Here is a 14,711-nt window from a genome sequence, read left to right as displayed (position 1 = left end):
CTTCTTTAAATGAACTGATTTTGGAATAAGCAAATCATAGTGAACACATCTGTGCAACATCTACGTTAATGTGACAGATACTTGACTAAAATAATCGAAGGATTTGCTCAGTCTAACAGAAGAAGACATTTCAAAGGCCGTGGCTTGTATTAATGCTAACTGCTTATTTGGGTTAGTTATGCTGTTAAACATGAAGCTTCCTCCATTGAATGTAAACTTGTGAAGCGGTAGAGAAAGCAGTATTAGTGAAACACTTCTTCTGCAGCTGCCCGATTCATAACTATCTCACAGAGATGTCAACTACTACTCGTAAACATAAAACAACTTATGCTGCATAAAAACTGCAACATGGTTAAAGGTGTTAAGGTGTCGTGCTAAACATCACAATGGTTTTCACAATGGATTCATAGAGATTAAGGAAAATAATAGAAGAAGAAGAAACAGTGGAATATTTTTGCTATAGCTGTAGGGCGGACTTCATCGGGAAATCTTGCCACAAATCATAGATCAGTGTAGCGATCAATATATAGTAGACCGATATTTGAGTGACCGTTTGTTGAGTTTTGTCGATTCTTATCGTTATTGCTTGTCCTTGGTGCATTTTTCAAATAATGAACTTCGGATACTTTTTGCACAGTTTGAATGACTTTATTGAATGATCAATTGCCGTCAAAATATATAGTTTCTAAATTACTGTTTCATCTCATTTGTTGGCATTGTTTCGAATTTCTGTCTAAGAGATTCTGTCTAAGAGATTATCGTGAATGTGGAATGACCACCCATTCCCTACAATATCTAAAGTTGAAGTTATAGCAGTTATTACCTCATGTGATAAGAAAGATTATTAAAAACATAGTGTAGAAGTGCAGTGTTATCTAAACTTAATTTGGTGAATGATTTTTGCAATTATACTGTAAAATTTCCTTGATTCGGAAGTTATGATTTTACGCTCCATAATAATAAAATTAATTCAGAGATATTTTGAAATAAATTTGGGTAAATACTTGTTCATCTTTAATGAATTGAGGTAAATATTATATTTGTTCAAAATACGAAATGAAGATTGCAAAGTTAATTTTCCATATAAAAAAATTAAGAATGCGTTTAAATTATTGGAAAATCAACAAGACGTAATCAAAACAACGTGGAATGTTGCTGGCATGTACTTAAGAAAACAAAATACCGAAAACCAATCAAATCAAAATCAAATGTGCTAGAAAATAAAACGTTTTCCAAGACGTGATTTGGCAATTTTATTCAGTTACTAAAGTAAACAGGATGCAGGACGAACGTGCGTAAAATAATATTTGAATACGCGCTTTCAATAATGTCATTCTGTTTGCTCAAAGCGTTTTATTCGCAATCGTTCGTAAATTTCGCTCACACTCCAGTCCCGGAATAAAGCCAGAATAAAGCCAGAATAAAAAGATTCAACTTAAATAAGAAGTTCGGTGCTGCAGTGAGGATTTGATTTCAGTCTTTTCGGAATGAAATGAGCCACTTGTGGTTAAATTTAAGAGAAAATTATTTGCTTTTAAAATCGAAAGTAAAATATAATATTTATTTAGGAGAATTTTAACACATAACTATGCCGTCGACTGGGGAATCGAAAATGTTTTATTTACGTAAAAATAATTTAAAATTGTACTTGGATAAATAAAAGATTGGGAATTTGTTGATAAATATTGCAAACATTTGAGTTAATTTAAAAATTTTGATTTTACATTCAAGTATATATATTCACGATTTATATATTTCAGGTTCTTGCGAATTTCTTTGATATTTAAAATGTATTTGTGGTACATCAATTTCGTTCACTAATAAAAATTTTTCTTAATTTTGATTAAATTTCAACAGATTTATAATATAGCACAATTTAATGTAATGAACTATATATAATACACTATTGTAATTATTTTATTGCTTACCCTTTTATAAGGGAAATCATTCATAGACGCAAATATCTTCTGAGCCGATATTTACTGAATATACAGATTAATATAAGAACTGAATAGTATAGAAAAAACGATTGGATGAAGACATAGGTGCACAGCTCTAGACTAAACATTTAAAAAAGTTTGGCTTCCATCACATAACTTTGCATTCTGAATTCAAGCAATCCATAACCAGTTACTCTAATAAATTTATTCATTTTGAAGACCTAGAGTCGTAAGGTACACAGATATTCTGAGAACATCTTAAAAAATAAAAAATATTGTGTGAAAATAACAGTATGTACTTTAGTAAATATTAATTATAACATTTTTTTCTACGCATATGCAACATGGAAATGCTCAAAGAAAATACAAAACAAACTGTAAGCTATGTTAACTTTTCCGAGTTAGTGCATCTGGTCACTTTTACTCTATAATGGCTGCGGGGTTTCTGTAGAGTCTCACCCATCTCACTAACTAATTTGAGTATTTCTCATAATCTTCGTGATTATTCAATGATTGATCTACATTAAGACTGAAAAGTTTTCGGAAATTCTCATTTAAAATTCGCGCGCTGTATATTTTTCGATATTTTAAGTTTATGTAGTTTGGCAGCACTGTCCTTAATTACTATGCCAAAAATGAGCTCGATCTGTCAGACAGTTCGTTTACGGCAGCTGTTGAAACCAGTTCACCTCAGTAGTGCGTTGCGAAATGTCTTCGACGGTCGTACGACCGTCCTGGAAGGCTTTGTACCACTCATAAACTTGAGTTTTCGATAAAACTGATTCCCCATAAGCCTTTTGTAGCATTCGCAACGATTCTGCACACGAAATTTCGTTCGAAACACAAAATTTGATGCAAACTCTTTGTTCAATATTTTTTTCCATTGTTTTTTTCGCAACGCCCTACTGAGGTGAACTGGTTTCAACAGCTGCCGTAAACGAACTGTCTGACAGATCGCGCTCATTTTTGGCATAGTAATTAAGGACAGTGCTGCCAAACTACATAAACTTAAAATATCGGAAAATATACAGCGCGCGAATTTTAAATGAGAATTTCCGAAAACTTTTCGGTCTTAATGTAAGATCTGCGTACCGCCCCGTGCGGTACAAACTGTAATTGTTTGTCAATAAGTGTCTCCATCGAATTCTCAAAATCCTCGACCGGAAAGAATATCGAACACGAAATTATAGGGGAGAATAAAATAAACCAACTCCAAGTTGCAACGGAGATAACAAAATTCAAATGGGACTGATGCGGACACACATTTTGATAATTTGCAAATAATAAACAAGGCCAGCACTGCGGTGGAACATACAAGGTATGCGGCGATCCGGTTCACTAGCACGAATATGGTGGAAAAAAAGTTGAAGAACAATCAAAAGATACCGGATTTACTTATAATGATGTCAAAAGAATACCTCCTAACAGAATACGATTTAAATTTAGGATAGAGGCCCTATGCTCCAGAAGGAGAAGGAGAAGGAGAAAATCAGTAGTAGTAGCATTTTGTTGATCAAATGTACCTTAATGATAATAATTTCTTTTAATGTTTTGTTCATTTATTTTAGTATTTTTACGGAACAATTTTTAATTATATCTTCAAAGTTTTTTAAATATCTAATTCCATGATTATAAATAACAAATATATAAGTTGCAGTATATGTAATCATTTTAAATAAATTTCATATTGATTTAGAATTATACGTTTGCTTTGGTATCAAACCTAATCTCCGAAACACCTTTTAAATTAAATATATATGTGGCATATGGAATAAAAATAGAAAACTCGAATAATATTATAATTTAATATTTAAGAGTTACAAAAGTTACTGATAGTTTGCACTATGTTTGATTGAAGTGTTTTCTAAAATACCACTCATTATATTAATTTATTTTCATTTAGATAATTTCTAAATGTCCACAAAACTTTTGTATGAATTCTTTGAATATTCATATCAATTTAATCCTGTATTTGTCTTGACAGGATTAGCAGGTGTTAATATATAAATTTAAAATTTTGAAAGATATTCAAAACCGCAGATACAGTTCTTTTAGGAAGTTATTGTAATTGACATACAACTCATATGTAGTGCTCATTTTGATGTACACTATTGGATTTGGGTAATATTTTGCATATGATATTTAACAATACAACAGCATCGTTAACAGAAATTCAATTAACCTACCTATTTATTTAAGATTAAGAAAATATGTACACTTTAAGTACTTTCAGTTTGTTAAACCTTTCTTACGATGTCTTTACAATGATTTAGTCTTGATGGATTTAGTCTTGATATTTAAGAATAGTTGCAATTGAAAAAATGTTTATAGCGTAAATTAAAGTTTAGAAAGTGCGATTTTCTTTTCTGACCAATGCTCTTATGTTTCTAATTAAGGAAATAATCAAAACAAAACTCAAATGGTAATTGCTTAAATCAGAAAGACTCATTATATGGTCTTTCTTAAATATTTATGAGCAAATATGATTTAGGTACATCAAATAGCGATTTCAAAGGTATTTCATAACTAAAGTTATGTGCCAGTTTTTGACCAGAGATTTGATTAAATCAATACTTTATAGCTTAAAAAATACAAAAAAATTGGTTACACAAAGTTGCCAAAGTTGCCAAAGCTACATTAAATCTTCTTCAGCATCATCTAGCCACCTCATTCTAGGTATACTTCTTCTTCAGGAACCAATCATGTTTCTTACAAGAGCTTGTTTTGCTGATCGTTCTCGATTCATACACTGAATGTGTCCTTGTCATTGTATTCGTTGTGATTTTATGTATCATATAACATTCTGCTTATCGGTTGAGTACTCTACTTCGTGGTTATAGTGAATATGATATGTGCCATCATCTAGACGTATTCGGAGAAAAATCTCAGTACTTTCCCTTCGTGGGGTAGTAGTTGGCATGTTTTGTTTGCTTTGAGCGTACATTTTTTGCAGCCATATGTCAGGACTGGTCTAATTAGGCATTTATATATGCGAAGTTTTTGTTCTCTTGATAAGATTTTAGATATGAAAAGTATATGCTTATAGATTTAACTATGGGTGTATTTTTTTCTATCAGACTAGTACAAAAGTACTTGCAACTTCCGAACGAAAACATGTGAAGCAACAATAATGCGCTTAAAATTTTCAGAGCACGGTTTTATTCGTAAAAATTGTAAATCTTAAGTTTCAGTGCAGCCAAATTCAAAAATTAGTCTATTGTAAATGTTCACTGGAAATATGGTGCAATATTCCAATCATACGTTAAAACCATATGAGCATTTCATTTACTAAGAATTTCAAATACATAATTAAGTGAATTAATTTAAATAGGTATATAAGTTAAAAATGCTTGCAATTGCCTTTCTAATCATTATTATGTTTTCTTTGTATTTACATTAAATGATTTTTAGTTGTTGTTGTGATTTGATTTACTAATCAAGTTGCTGTGATTTACCCTCTAACTTTTTTAGTGTTTTTACATTTTAGATATTTTAATACACAACTCAACAAAAAAAAATATATGAAAAAAAAACAAGCATTTGAAATATTTTAAAATGCACTTGTTTCAACCAGACTTAATGCTGTTTTTTTACAACCCTGAAAGACAAAATTATGGCTTATGTATGGCAATAAATAGCGCCTCTATAAACCAATTAAAAAAATTCCCCAATTTCTTCAACATTCAGTTTACACAGTAGTTCAATTGTTATTTAAATCATTTTGAATAAAATTAAATTGAATATATTTTGAAAAGTTGAAGAAGCAAAATTGACTGAAGTCTATTTTTTGTTATGGACTGACTGACATATGTGCCAGCTAAGAAAGGAAATTTGGCTTAATATACTCTTCACTGAAATTCTAATATATCTAAAACTGGAATGCTTTTTTATTCAAAATCATTTTCCTTCCGCACACAAAAATTAACTCATGTCACTATCTTGACAAATATTTTGGTTGACAGCTTGACTATGCAAAATATGTACTGATGATGTCAGTTTTTGTCTGCGTTCGTTTGCTTAAAATTTGTCTCAAGATTTCCATTTCATTTTTGCAGGCTTTTGTATTAAAATTCATCAAATTCCAACTTAAATTAAAATTTTTGTCCAAAAAAGGGAAGAAGAGCGAAAAAATTTGAGGTTTTTTACAGAGCGAAAACACAAAGGCAAAGGCGGTCGTGTTTTAGAGGAGATACTTGCAGTTACGAAATTATTTCAGTTTTCGGTTTAAGCAAAAATTTTAAGTTTTTTTTTTGCATTATAGTTTCAAACTATTTAAAACGATTTACTGGTTTTAGTTTTTTTTAAAAAAAAAAACTATATATCTTAAAAATTTTTCATTACTAATGAAAAATTATATAAATTTGTATTTGAAAAAAGTGAACAAAAGTGGTTAAACAGATTTTTGAGTGTGTATCTGAGTGAAGACATTAACTGAAGTATTCTTAAAGTATTGCAGATAAAACAGGTCACTTCACTTTAAATAATAATAAACTTTACAGCAAATTAAAGCGTATTAATTTTTTTAAAATAATAAAAGGTTTCACATTTAAATTTAATGAATCTATTCATTAATTGCGGGTTTACACAGCTTAGAGAATATCTCAATCAGGCTTAATGAGGTGCGTAATTCGTATACGAATAAAGTGACTTTATTTAAATAAACAGCATTCACACTGCATTTACTGACCAGAGTAAATTTTCGCAATGCAAATATGTGAATTGGCAGATATAAATGCGTGTATGTTGAAATACTGTTGTTCTTTTTAAACAATTGATTTCCGAATTTAATGCTCAAAATTTGCATTTTCTATCGGACAGAGTAGAAAACCACAAAATTACGAATTTTCTAAATTTGTATATGATATTTAGTAGACGACCCTTTTTTGGTATCAATGAACGTGAAATTTAATTAGCAGCTCATTTTCTAAACTTGCATATAATTAGTGTCCTCGCAGTGTATTATCCTGTGTGAAATGGCGGATGTGTCATGTAAGCGAATTTGCGGGAACATTAAATTACACATGAATTATTTGTCAACTATGATAGAGCTCAGGTCAAAATTTACACAGTTTTTAGTAATGAAGTTGAACAAAAATATCTATTTAGCAAAAATGATGGTAATTAATGTGTAAGTAATCATTAATGGATACATCAACGGATACAATGAATATTCACACTTTATAGTGAATCCGTGAGATCGCCGGTATAACCTAGCCTATACTATACAGTATCGAAATCTTCACTGGTCGAAATAAAAAACTTAGACCTGCTTTCTATTTTCAATTAATGGATAATGTATATTATAAATCCCCGTATTTAGTTATTTTTTGTGTGACTTAAAACTGTCCACAGATATAGTAGAGTTAAGGTGATGAATCATCAACTCAGACACATCTGCATATCAACATCAACTATATAATAATTGTACAAAATAAATTGAAATCATAATCACATAAAGTTTTAACATCAACATTTAACATTAACATTTTATTTTAATAAAAATTTCATTTTAATATTAATTTATTTAAGTAAAAAAACAACTAATTTATGTTGTATTACTAATATTAAGAAAAAAAAAATTTATTTAAATAAAATTTACAAGAATTTTAAGATTCATTCAACTTTAACATTATAAATGTTTCGTAGTAGTTTTTGTTGCTGACACATGTTTATGCAACACAAAATATTTGTACTGTTATACAAATGTAATGTTTCTAACCGTTGTTAACAGTTGTAGATAAATGTTGGAATACTGGAAGTCTATGATTTTGCGTGACGAAAACAATAATAAACATCAGTTTTCTTAAAAAAAAAAACCGTGTATTTTTGAAAAGCATAAAAACTCTAATTACTTATTTTGGAAATACTAAAGAAGATAGTCCAGAATTTATTAATTTATTCATAAAAACTAACTGTGTGGTGCGGAGGAGCAAGATTCTTTCTTTTTCTATGTAAATTATAAAATTATATTCAATACATATCATCATCATCAATGGATTGAAATTTATTATAATAAAATTATTAATCTATGCAATAGAAATCAATTAGAAATGTGATAATAAGTTAGACTTTAAATGATTTCTAATAAAAAGTGCTACTTAAATTATGGTATGCTATGGTATATTACTAATGAAAAACTCCTACAGAATTTTAGACTCTACATTGTGCAACAATAAATTAACTAGTAAATGAGAGATAATTAAATTAGTTTGATGATCATCAAAATACCCGAGCTCTGGGACGTATAAAGGTCTCTGGTCATTCATGAGTGTTCCCCAAAGTAAACATAAATGAAGCACACTTATGATTTTTATTTAAGTATATTGTTTGGTTCATGGTATTAGGTGCAAAAAACGCCATTTCAATGTTCTGGACTTGAGGTTTTGTAGTCCAGGATATTTTTAAGGAAGTTTTGATGATTTATTCGTACATGGCTGGCATTACTGTGTAATTAAATTCTTCGAATATCTGTTTTTAAAGTGTTTAGCGTTTGAGGATTAACGATACAAATATGATATTTGGCGTAATCTCATACGAAAAATGTAGTAACCTATTGGAGATATATTATATGTATGATTTTTATGGCTAAATCACATAACCAAAATAAAAAATTGCACGACAAATTTAGCAAGAAAGCCGATATATTTCCAAGTTTTGACACCAATATTTAATAACTTATTCAGTCACCATTTCGATATTCTCAAAATGTTTGACCGAATCATATATTCAGACCAAAAAGTACATTATACAATGACTTTTTGTGGATACAATCATCTGTCGAAAGGTGCTCATCGCTGAAAAAAATTTGTTGCGATATATAGCTTATTATAAAAGTACAATATGACGCCTTAGATGACAGGTTTGTTTAATATGTCACTAAAGTAGTCCGATAAAAAAAATACTAAGAAGTGAATTTTAATCAAAAGATTTCACAAGATTTTAACAATCCTTTCGATCTATATATATGCGAGAAATGTAATGGTTGCTTCCTCTCTTATCAATCACTCTTAATATTATGTGATATGTATTTTAATAAAGATTAGGTATATATTTATTGATTGATAATCAAAGAAGTGAAAAAAATCAAAATTTATAATGACTATAGTTGGTTATGTGAACTATTGATTTTTCTATAGTTGCTTTGTGTCTATTATTGGCATTGTAACCCTAAGGAAGCCACATTGATCTACAGTTTTTAATAAAATTTTATTTTAATATTTTTTTTTGAACTAATAGAAAACATGAAAAATAATAAAATGTTATGGATTCATTCCAAAGTATCTATGGGATTATCCTTAATTTGGTCTACATACGGTACGCACGCAAGCAGAAGGTAAGCCTAAAGGTTCTCATCCATTTATGAAGTGCTTTATTGGGCACATCAACACTGGTATTCTTTAGTGCTGCCCTTGCCTACAAAATATGCCGCACCGAGATGCCAAGTTGGTTTACATTTGGACACTATACGTTTAAATTAAATGTGGAACGTTGTCTCTCAGCTATTGTTGATTTAATAACATTTTGTGCGGTGATGCCGTTTCTTGTTGAAACATTCGCCCTCTCTCTGTATGATTATCTATATATTAAGAACATTTTCAAATATAATCTTATTAATCTTGATGCAAACAGCAACAACAATTTAAATGAACAATGGTCGCTATTGAACGTATAGATAATATTATTTACATAATTACACAATTTGACAACGTTTCTCATAAGCAATATTAGGCCTATCAAGTCAAGGTATTTTTGAACATTATTAAGATCTTGTTGTTTTTGGAACTTTTGGGTTTTTGATTTTAGCTCATTTAAAAATAGTAGGCTGGGATAAGTGACAAAATCTATAAGTTAATAATTTGTAAGGTAAACTGGCTGATGACCTGATCACATATCTTGACAAAAACTCTTGATAAAATCTTTAACAAGTTTTTAAATTCTCACCAAGAATATAAGATACTTGTTATTTATTAATTTATTTAATATATATCGGTGGTTAACGATTAAATAAATAATCATGTACTCATTTTGTTTATAGAAATCCCGATTATTGTAAATAAAGTTACATGCTGTATATTTGAAAGAATATAATCAGACTATACCAGCATAATTAAAATTCAATAATTTCACTTTAATCAAAGCAACGTGGAAATATATATAAAAATTTGTTTATCAACAAATTCATTTCCCCATATAAATAAAATGTATTTCAATATCAATATTAATTGTTCTTATGGTGCAGACACACCTGGAGTTGAAATTTAAAGTCAAATAATTGGAAAAGGGGAATTTTTAAATATATGGAAGATAAGAGCATTAAATTCTACAACAATTCTTGTAAGTATAATATGTCTTAAAAATGTACATAATTTTTATACTACCTAAGTAGTGTCAACAATTATGGAGTCATATATTAAGCAGATAAATTCAGAAGATCTGGATGATTTAGTTGATCTAAACATGCCTTATGAAGCCTTGCAGCAGAGTAGTTCAGGTCCAGTTCAAACAGTCAAAATTGAAGAAAAGTCTTTAAAGAAAATGGAAACCTCTAAATGTAAACGAAAGGCCGCAAAATTCAAATTGACTTTGCTTGCAGAGAAATGTCGTCTATGTCGTGCATGTCGACGTTGTACAAATAATGGAAAAAAACTGTCTAATGCCTATAAAGCACAAGTGCAATTGAATGAAGTCTTAAGGAAGGAATTGGAACGGAAAATTGAGGAACTTGAGGCTAATTTGAAAATGATTTTATTTGCAATGAACTGTATCCAGAAACTTGAGTGTGAAAATAACAAGTTTAGAATTGCTGCTAGAGAACATGAAGAAAACTCCAAGAAACGGCTGAAGACAATTAAAGTTGAAGTCGTGCGTACAGAGAAGGCACATGTTTGTACAATGACGTGTTTGAAATCCTTGGTTTGGAGTACTGCAACCAAGTTTTCAGCACAGGTGGGTTCAGTACTCAATCCAGGGAATAAATTATTTCGTTTTATACATACATTTTGTTGGATGATTTTACCGGCAGTTCCGCCACCACGTCATTTCTACCTGACTCAACAAAACAAATGACTCAGACCCATTATTGTTATATACAAAACAATGTTATATATTTATTTTTAGAATATCTTTTGCTTGAAACCTTTAGTATATTCTAAAATAAAATTTTTTTGTTGAAAATCTCGTTGTTTCTATTCGAGGTAATGAACGGTGCATTTGACTAGAAGCCATTACTTATTATAGGTTAAACATTTATAATTTATAACATATATTTTTAATGCTTGAATGGGACTGTGTCAGTTTTAAGTTTCTTAAGTAAATTTTTATTTATTTATTTCCAAAGTTTCGGTTATTTCTTTTTTTTCATATTTTAAAACAAAAACAAAATTAATCTTTGAAAAAATAATATTTTATATACATTAATCTGTCTTTTAGAATAATATGAACTATGGATGCTATTGACTCCATCCATGTAGAAATTGTATTACCGCTAAATTATATGCAAAAATTAACCTTATGATATATAATATTTATGTAACATAATTTATATAAATAATTTTTAACAGGACGAAGAATCTAGCAGTCCAGTTCCTTATTCTTAGTTAACTTTAAAATTAATTTTAATGTTTACCCATATTTAAAATAATAAATACACTATTAATTCATTTGAAATAGTTTTGTTCAAAATTACTATTAATATTGCAATATAAATCTCACCATGGGATGGTGAGTGAAACAAGCTTTTCTCTTGTCAATTTATCAAGAACACAGCTGACAAAATTCTCTGTCCCAAAGGGACAGTTAGGCAAAGGATTTGTCAGGTTGGCTGGGTTTGCACTGCAAGTTAATCTAAACGGCCATATATACCTTACCTATCCCATTCAATTCGGTCATAGATTGTCTGCAATTGTTGCCATTTGTCTGTATTAAAATAACGTTTTACAATACTGTCAGTTAGAAAGTAGTTCCCGAAACCCTAGAGATTTGTTTACACTGAGTTGTTTAAGACTGCATTGTGATTGGATTTTAAAACAAAACAAATAGAAGAACCCTAAAACAGTGGTGCCACCAGAATAAAATTAATTAATTGCATCCCAGTCATAAAACCAGGAATAGCCTAAATAGAAATTATAATTTGGAAATTAATTACAGTTTGAGTGTTAGTTTCATTTTCATTAGGCTACCCTGTAATAAATATTAAGATCTGCAAACTCATATTTCTTTTTAAAGAATTCAAATAAAATATGGTGCTTGAATTAATTCCAATTAGCTTAAATTAGAAAGAACTGGCATTTTTAAGTATACGATATGGATACGGGTTTCAATGCCCGAATTACTAATTCTTTGTTGATCGGATTATAAGTTTAATAAAGTAGAACAGTTCTTTTTAAATAATACGACTGCTTCGTCAATATGCTTAATTGGCTTCATGAGTTCCTTGATGTGTTTTGGTAGCCCAAATAACGCACTCTGCTGCTATTCAATTAAAACTCTAAGCTTTATTTATTGCTCACAATTCTTGAAGTCTAAAGTGATGATAATATCTCAAAAATTAAGGAGAAATACCTTACAATATAACCTAAATTAGCGTAGTTCATATTATTGGAATATATGGCGGTATTTATATTATGATATATGATATTATATATGTATATGATAATATATAACAATATACCAGGCATTGTTGTTGTATTAGCCCACTGGAACCTGCTTGTGAAAATTGTGTAGAATAAAAATATATGAATAAAATAGTTCTAATGCTTCAACTGCAATCTAAACATTGTTGCCAATTGATGGCTACTTATTTGTATATTTCTAATTAGGTTTGATTATATATTTTTTAATTTATTATTGTATCGGTTGTAGATTACTTGGCTTATAAGTAAAGAATAATGTATAGTTTTTAATTGGTTAGTTTTTAAAGTATTGCAATTTTCTTCAATTACTTAATTGGTATATCTTTCAATCTCATCTAAGATTTATAAGGATCGCCTAAATCATCTTGGAATGGGGTCTGTCAACCTGTTATTTGAAATTATTTGTATTTCACCAAAAAGTTTTAGACAAAGAGGACTTAAATTAGCTTTAACAATATGTTGGGATAAATATGCTCTACTATAAGAAGCATGGAGTGTTTAACCAACTCAAAGCCACCTTTTAAACTGTTACTTTAAATTATTATAGGACTTTTTATTTTGAAAGACTGCATTTTATTAATGTAGTAATACCACTAATGCTTCTATTTATTCTATTGTTAACATTTTGGATGCAAAAATATTATTCGTATGATTACTATAGTTGCAGTTTTTTTGTCATTTTCATGATTTCAAAAAAGTAATAAATGAGAAACCTTTTTATTAACTTTTTCTACTAGAATTTGTTAACATTCTTTTGCAAATTAAATTAAAATTAACCACTTTAAATACTAATGAAAACACAATCGAGGGAGGAAGACTTTTCCATGTCATCGCTCTGTTAATAAAACTTGCTTCAGAGTGTACTTGTAAAGAACTAATAAGTTTCTGTGGACTATAAGCTCTTTCTGATATGTGGGCCTTAAAATACATAATGCTGGGCTTACGTATAAAGTTAGATTATTAAACTTATAATTAAATTTGCCGAACGACTCTAACGTATTTTGTCTTTAAGTTGAAATTAATTACTTTCCTTCTTTCCACAAAAGATTTTATGGTGCAAGACGATGACTCACTACAAATGTGGAAGATGATGCGCTGCCAGCGTTTCCTCAAGCTTTATTATCTTTTGAATAAAATTTAAAAACCTTTGAGTTAAAAACTATTACATCCGCTGATAAAAAAGTGGGAAGAAATTTTCACACGTAAACTATAAGTTAAATGTATGAAATACAAAAACATGCTTCGGGAGCAAAAAGTAATCATTTTTAAAATAAAACACAGTTTAATGCACTTGCCCACGATAGCGAACCTTCCTCAAGCGTATGGTTAATGATAAACATCTGCAAATTGCTACATTTTAATTAAAACTCGAAGTAAAGATCCTTAAGATTTGCTCAACAATCAGCAATCAACAATCGCACCGAACATTAATTTCTGAAGGAATTAATCCCAAGTCGCTAATATAGCCTCTGCGTTCCATTAAAAGCACAGGAAGAAGTAGGCGATTATCGTAATTGTCATGGTTATGATAAATGGAAACTGCAACGGAATGATGATAACCTCGCAAGCAAGCAACAAAACGAATATTATTAAAAATGTTAATATTTTATATAAAAATAAATAATAAAAAACGGAATTATAAATAACAATGTCCGTCATGGCAATTCGCATTTTTGAGCTTTAATTATGTGCACTTACTGTAGAAGAAAAACAATAACAGTCCTGTGGGAGTTGAAGTTCTGTTGGCTGTCATCTATTGAGTAAATTCTTAATCGAAATATAAAGCACCCACCAATAGAAAATCAAACATTCCTGGCATTTGCGTTGTTTTGAACTTCAATGATGAATGCAGCATTACTTACAGCTGTTGCTCAGACATCGGTATCGGCATCGGCATCAGCATCGACATAGACATCGAAATCGACATCGACAAACAGAACATAACAATTTGCCACTGATGTTCCTAATCAGCACAATTCTCAAGTGGAAGCAGCTAGTAAAGAAGTCGAAACGAAGTGCATTGAAGAAAAAATGCATTTGTCTTCTGAGCACAAAAGCTTATGTCAACGTCAAGTCGTAAGTGCATGTCGGACATTCGGCAGGGGCAGACCTTCTGTTTCACGGTCTCAGCTGTGATGGC

General features: G+C 29.8%; 1 protein-coding gene across 2 annotated transcripts; it reads left to right on the top strand.

The window, feature by feature from the left end:
* The first annotated feature begins 10,138 nt into the window (after positions 1 to 10,138).
* On the top strand, positions 10,139 to 11,055 carry LOC119685300. 2 transcript variants are annotated; one of them, XM_038099543.1, is made up of 2 exons: positions 10,139 to 10,274; positions 10,324 to 11,055. In XM_038099543.1, exons 1-2 carry the CDS (start codon positions 10,238 to 10,240, stop codon positions 11,004 to 11,006), a joined length of 720 nt encoding a protein of 239 aa, XP_037955471.1. In that variant the 5' UTR covers positions 10,139 to 10,237; the 3' UTR covers positions 11,007 to 11,055. The 2 variants fall into 2 exon arrangements, with proteins under 2 accessions (XP_037955471.1, XP_037955472.1); XM_038099544.1 differs by having other exon boundaries at positions 10,327 to 11,054.
* Positions 11,056 to 14,711: the final 3,656 nt, after the last annotated feature.

Source organism: Teleopsis dalmanni, chromosome 2, assembly GCF_002237135.1.
Source record: "Teleopsis dalmanni isolate 2A chromosome 2, ASM223713v2, whole genome shotgun sequence".
Classification (NCBI taxonomy): Eukaryota; Metazoa; Arthropoda; class Insecta; order Diptera; family Diopsidae; genus Teleopsis; species Teleopsis dalmanni.
The sequence above is the reverse complement of the archived record's forward strand: the minus strand, read 5'-3'. Positions and strand labels throughout refer to the sequence as shown.

Coding starts and splice junctions, on each gene's coding strand:
- LOC119685300 (XM_038099543.1), top strand. CDS start 10,238: ATGGAAGATAAGAGCATTAAATTCTACAACAATTCTT. Junction 10,275..10,323: donor TAAATTCTACAACAATTCTT/GTAAGTATAATA, acceptor ATACTACCTAAG/TAGTGTCAACAATTATGGAG.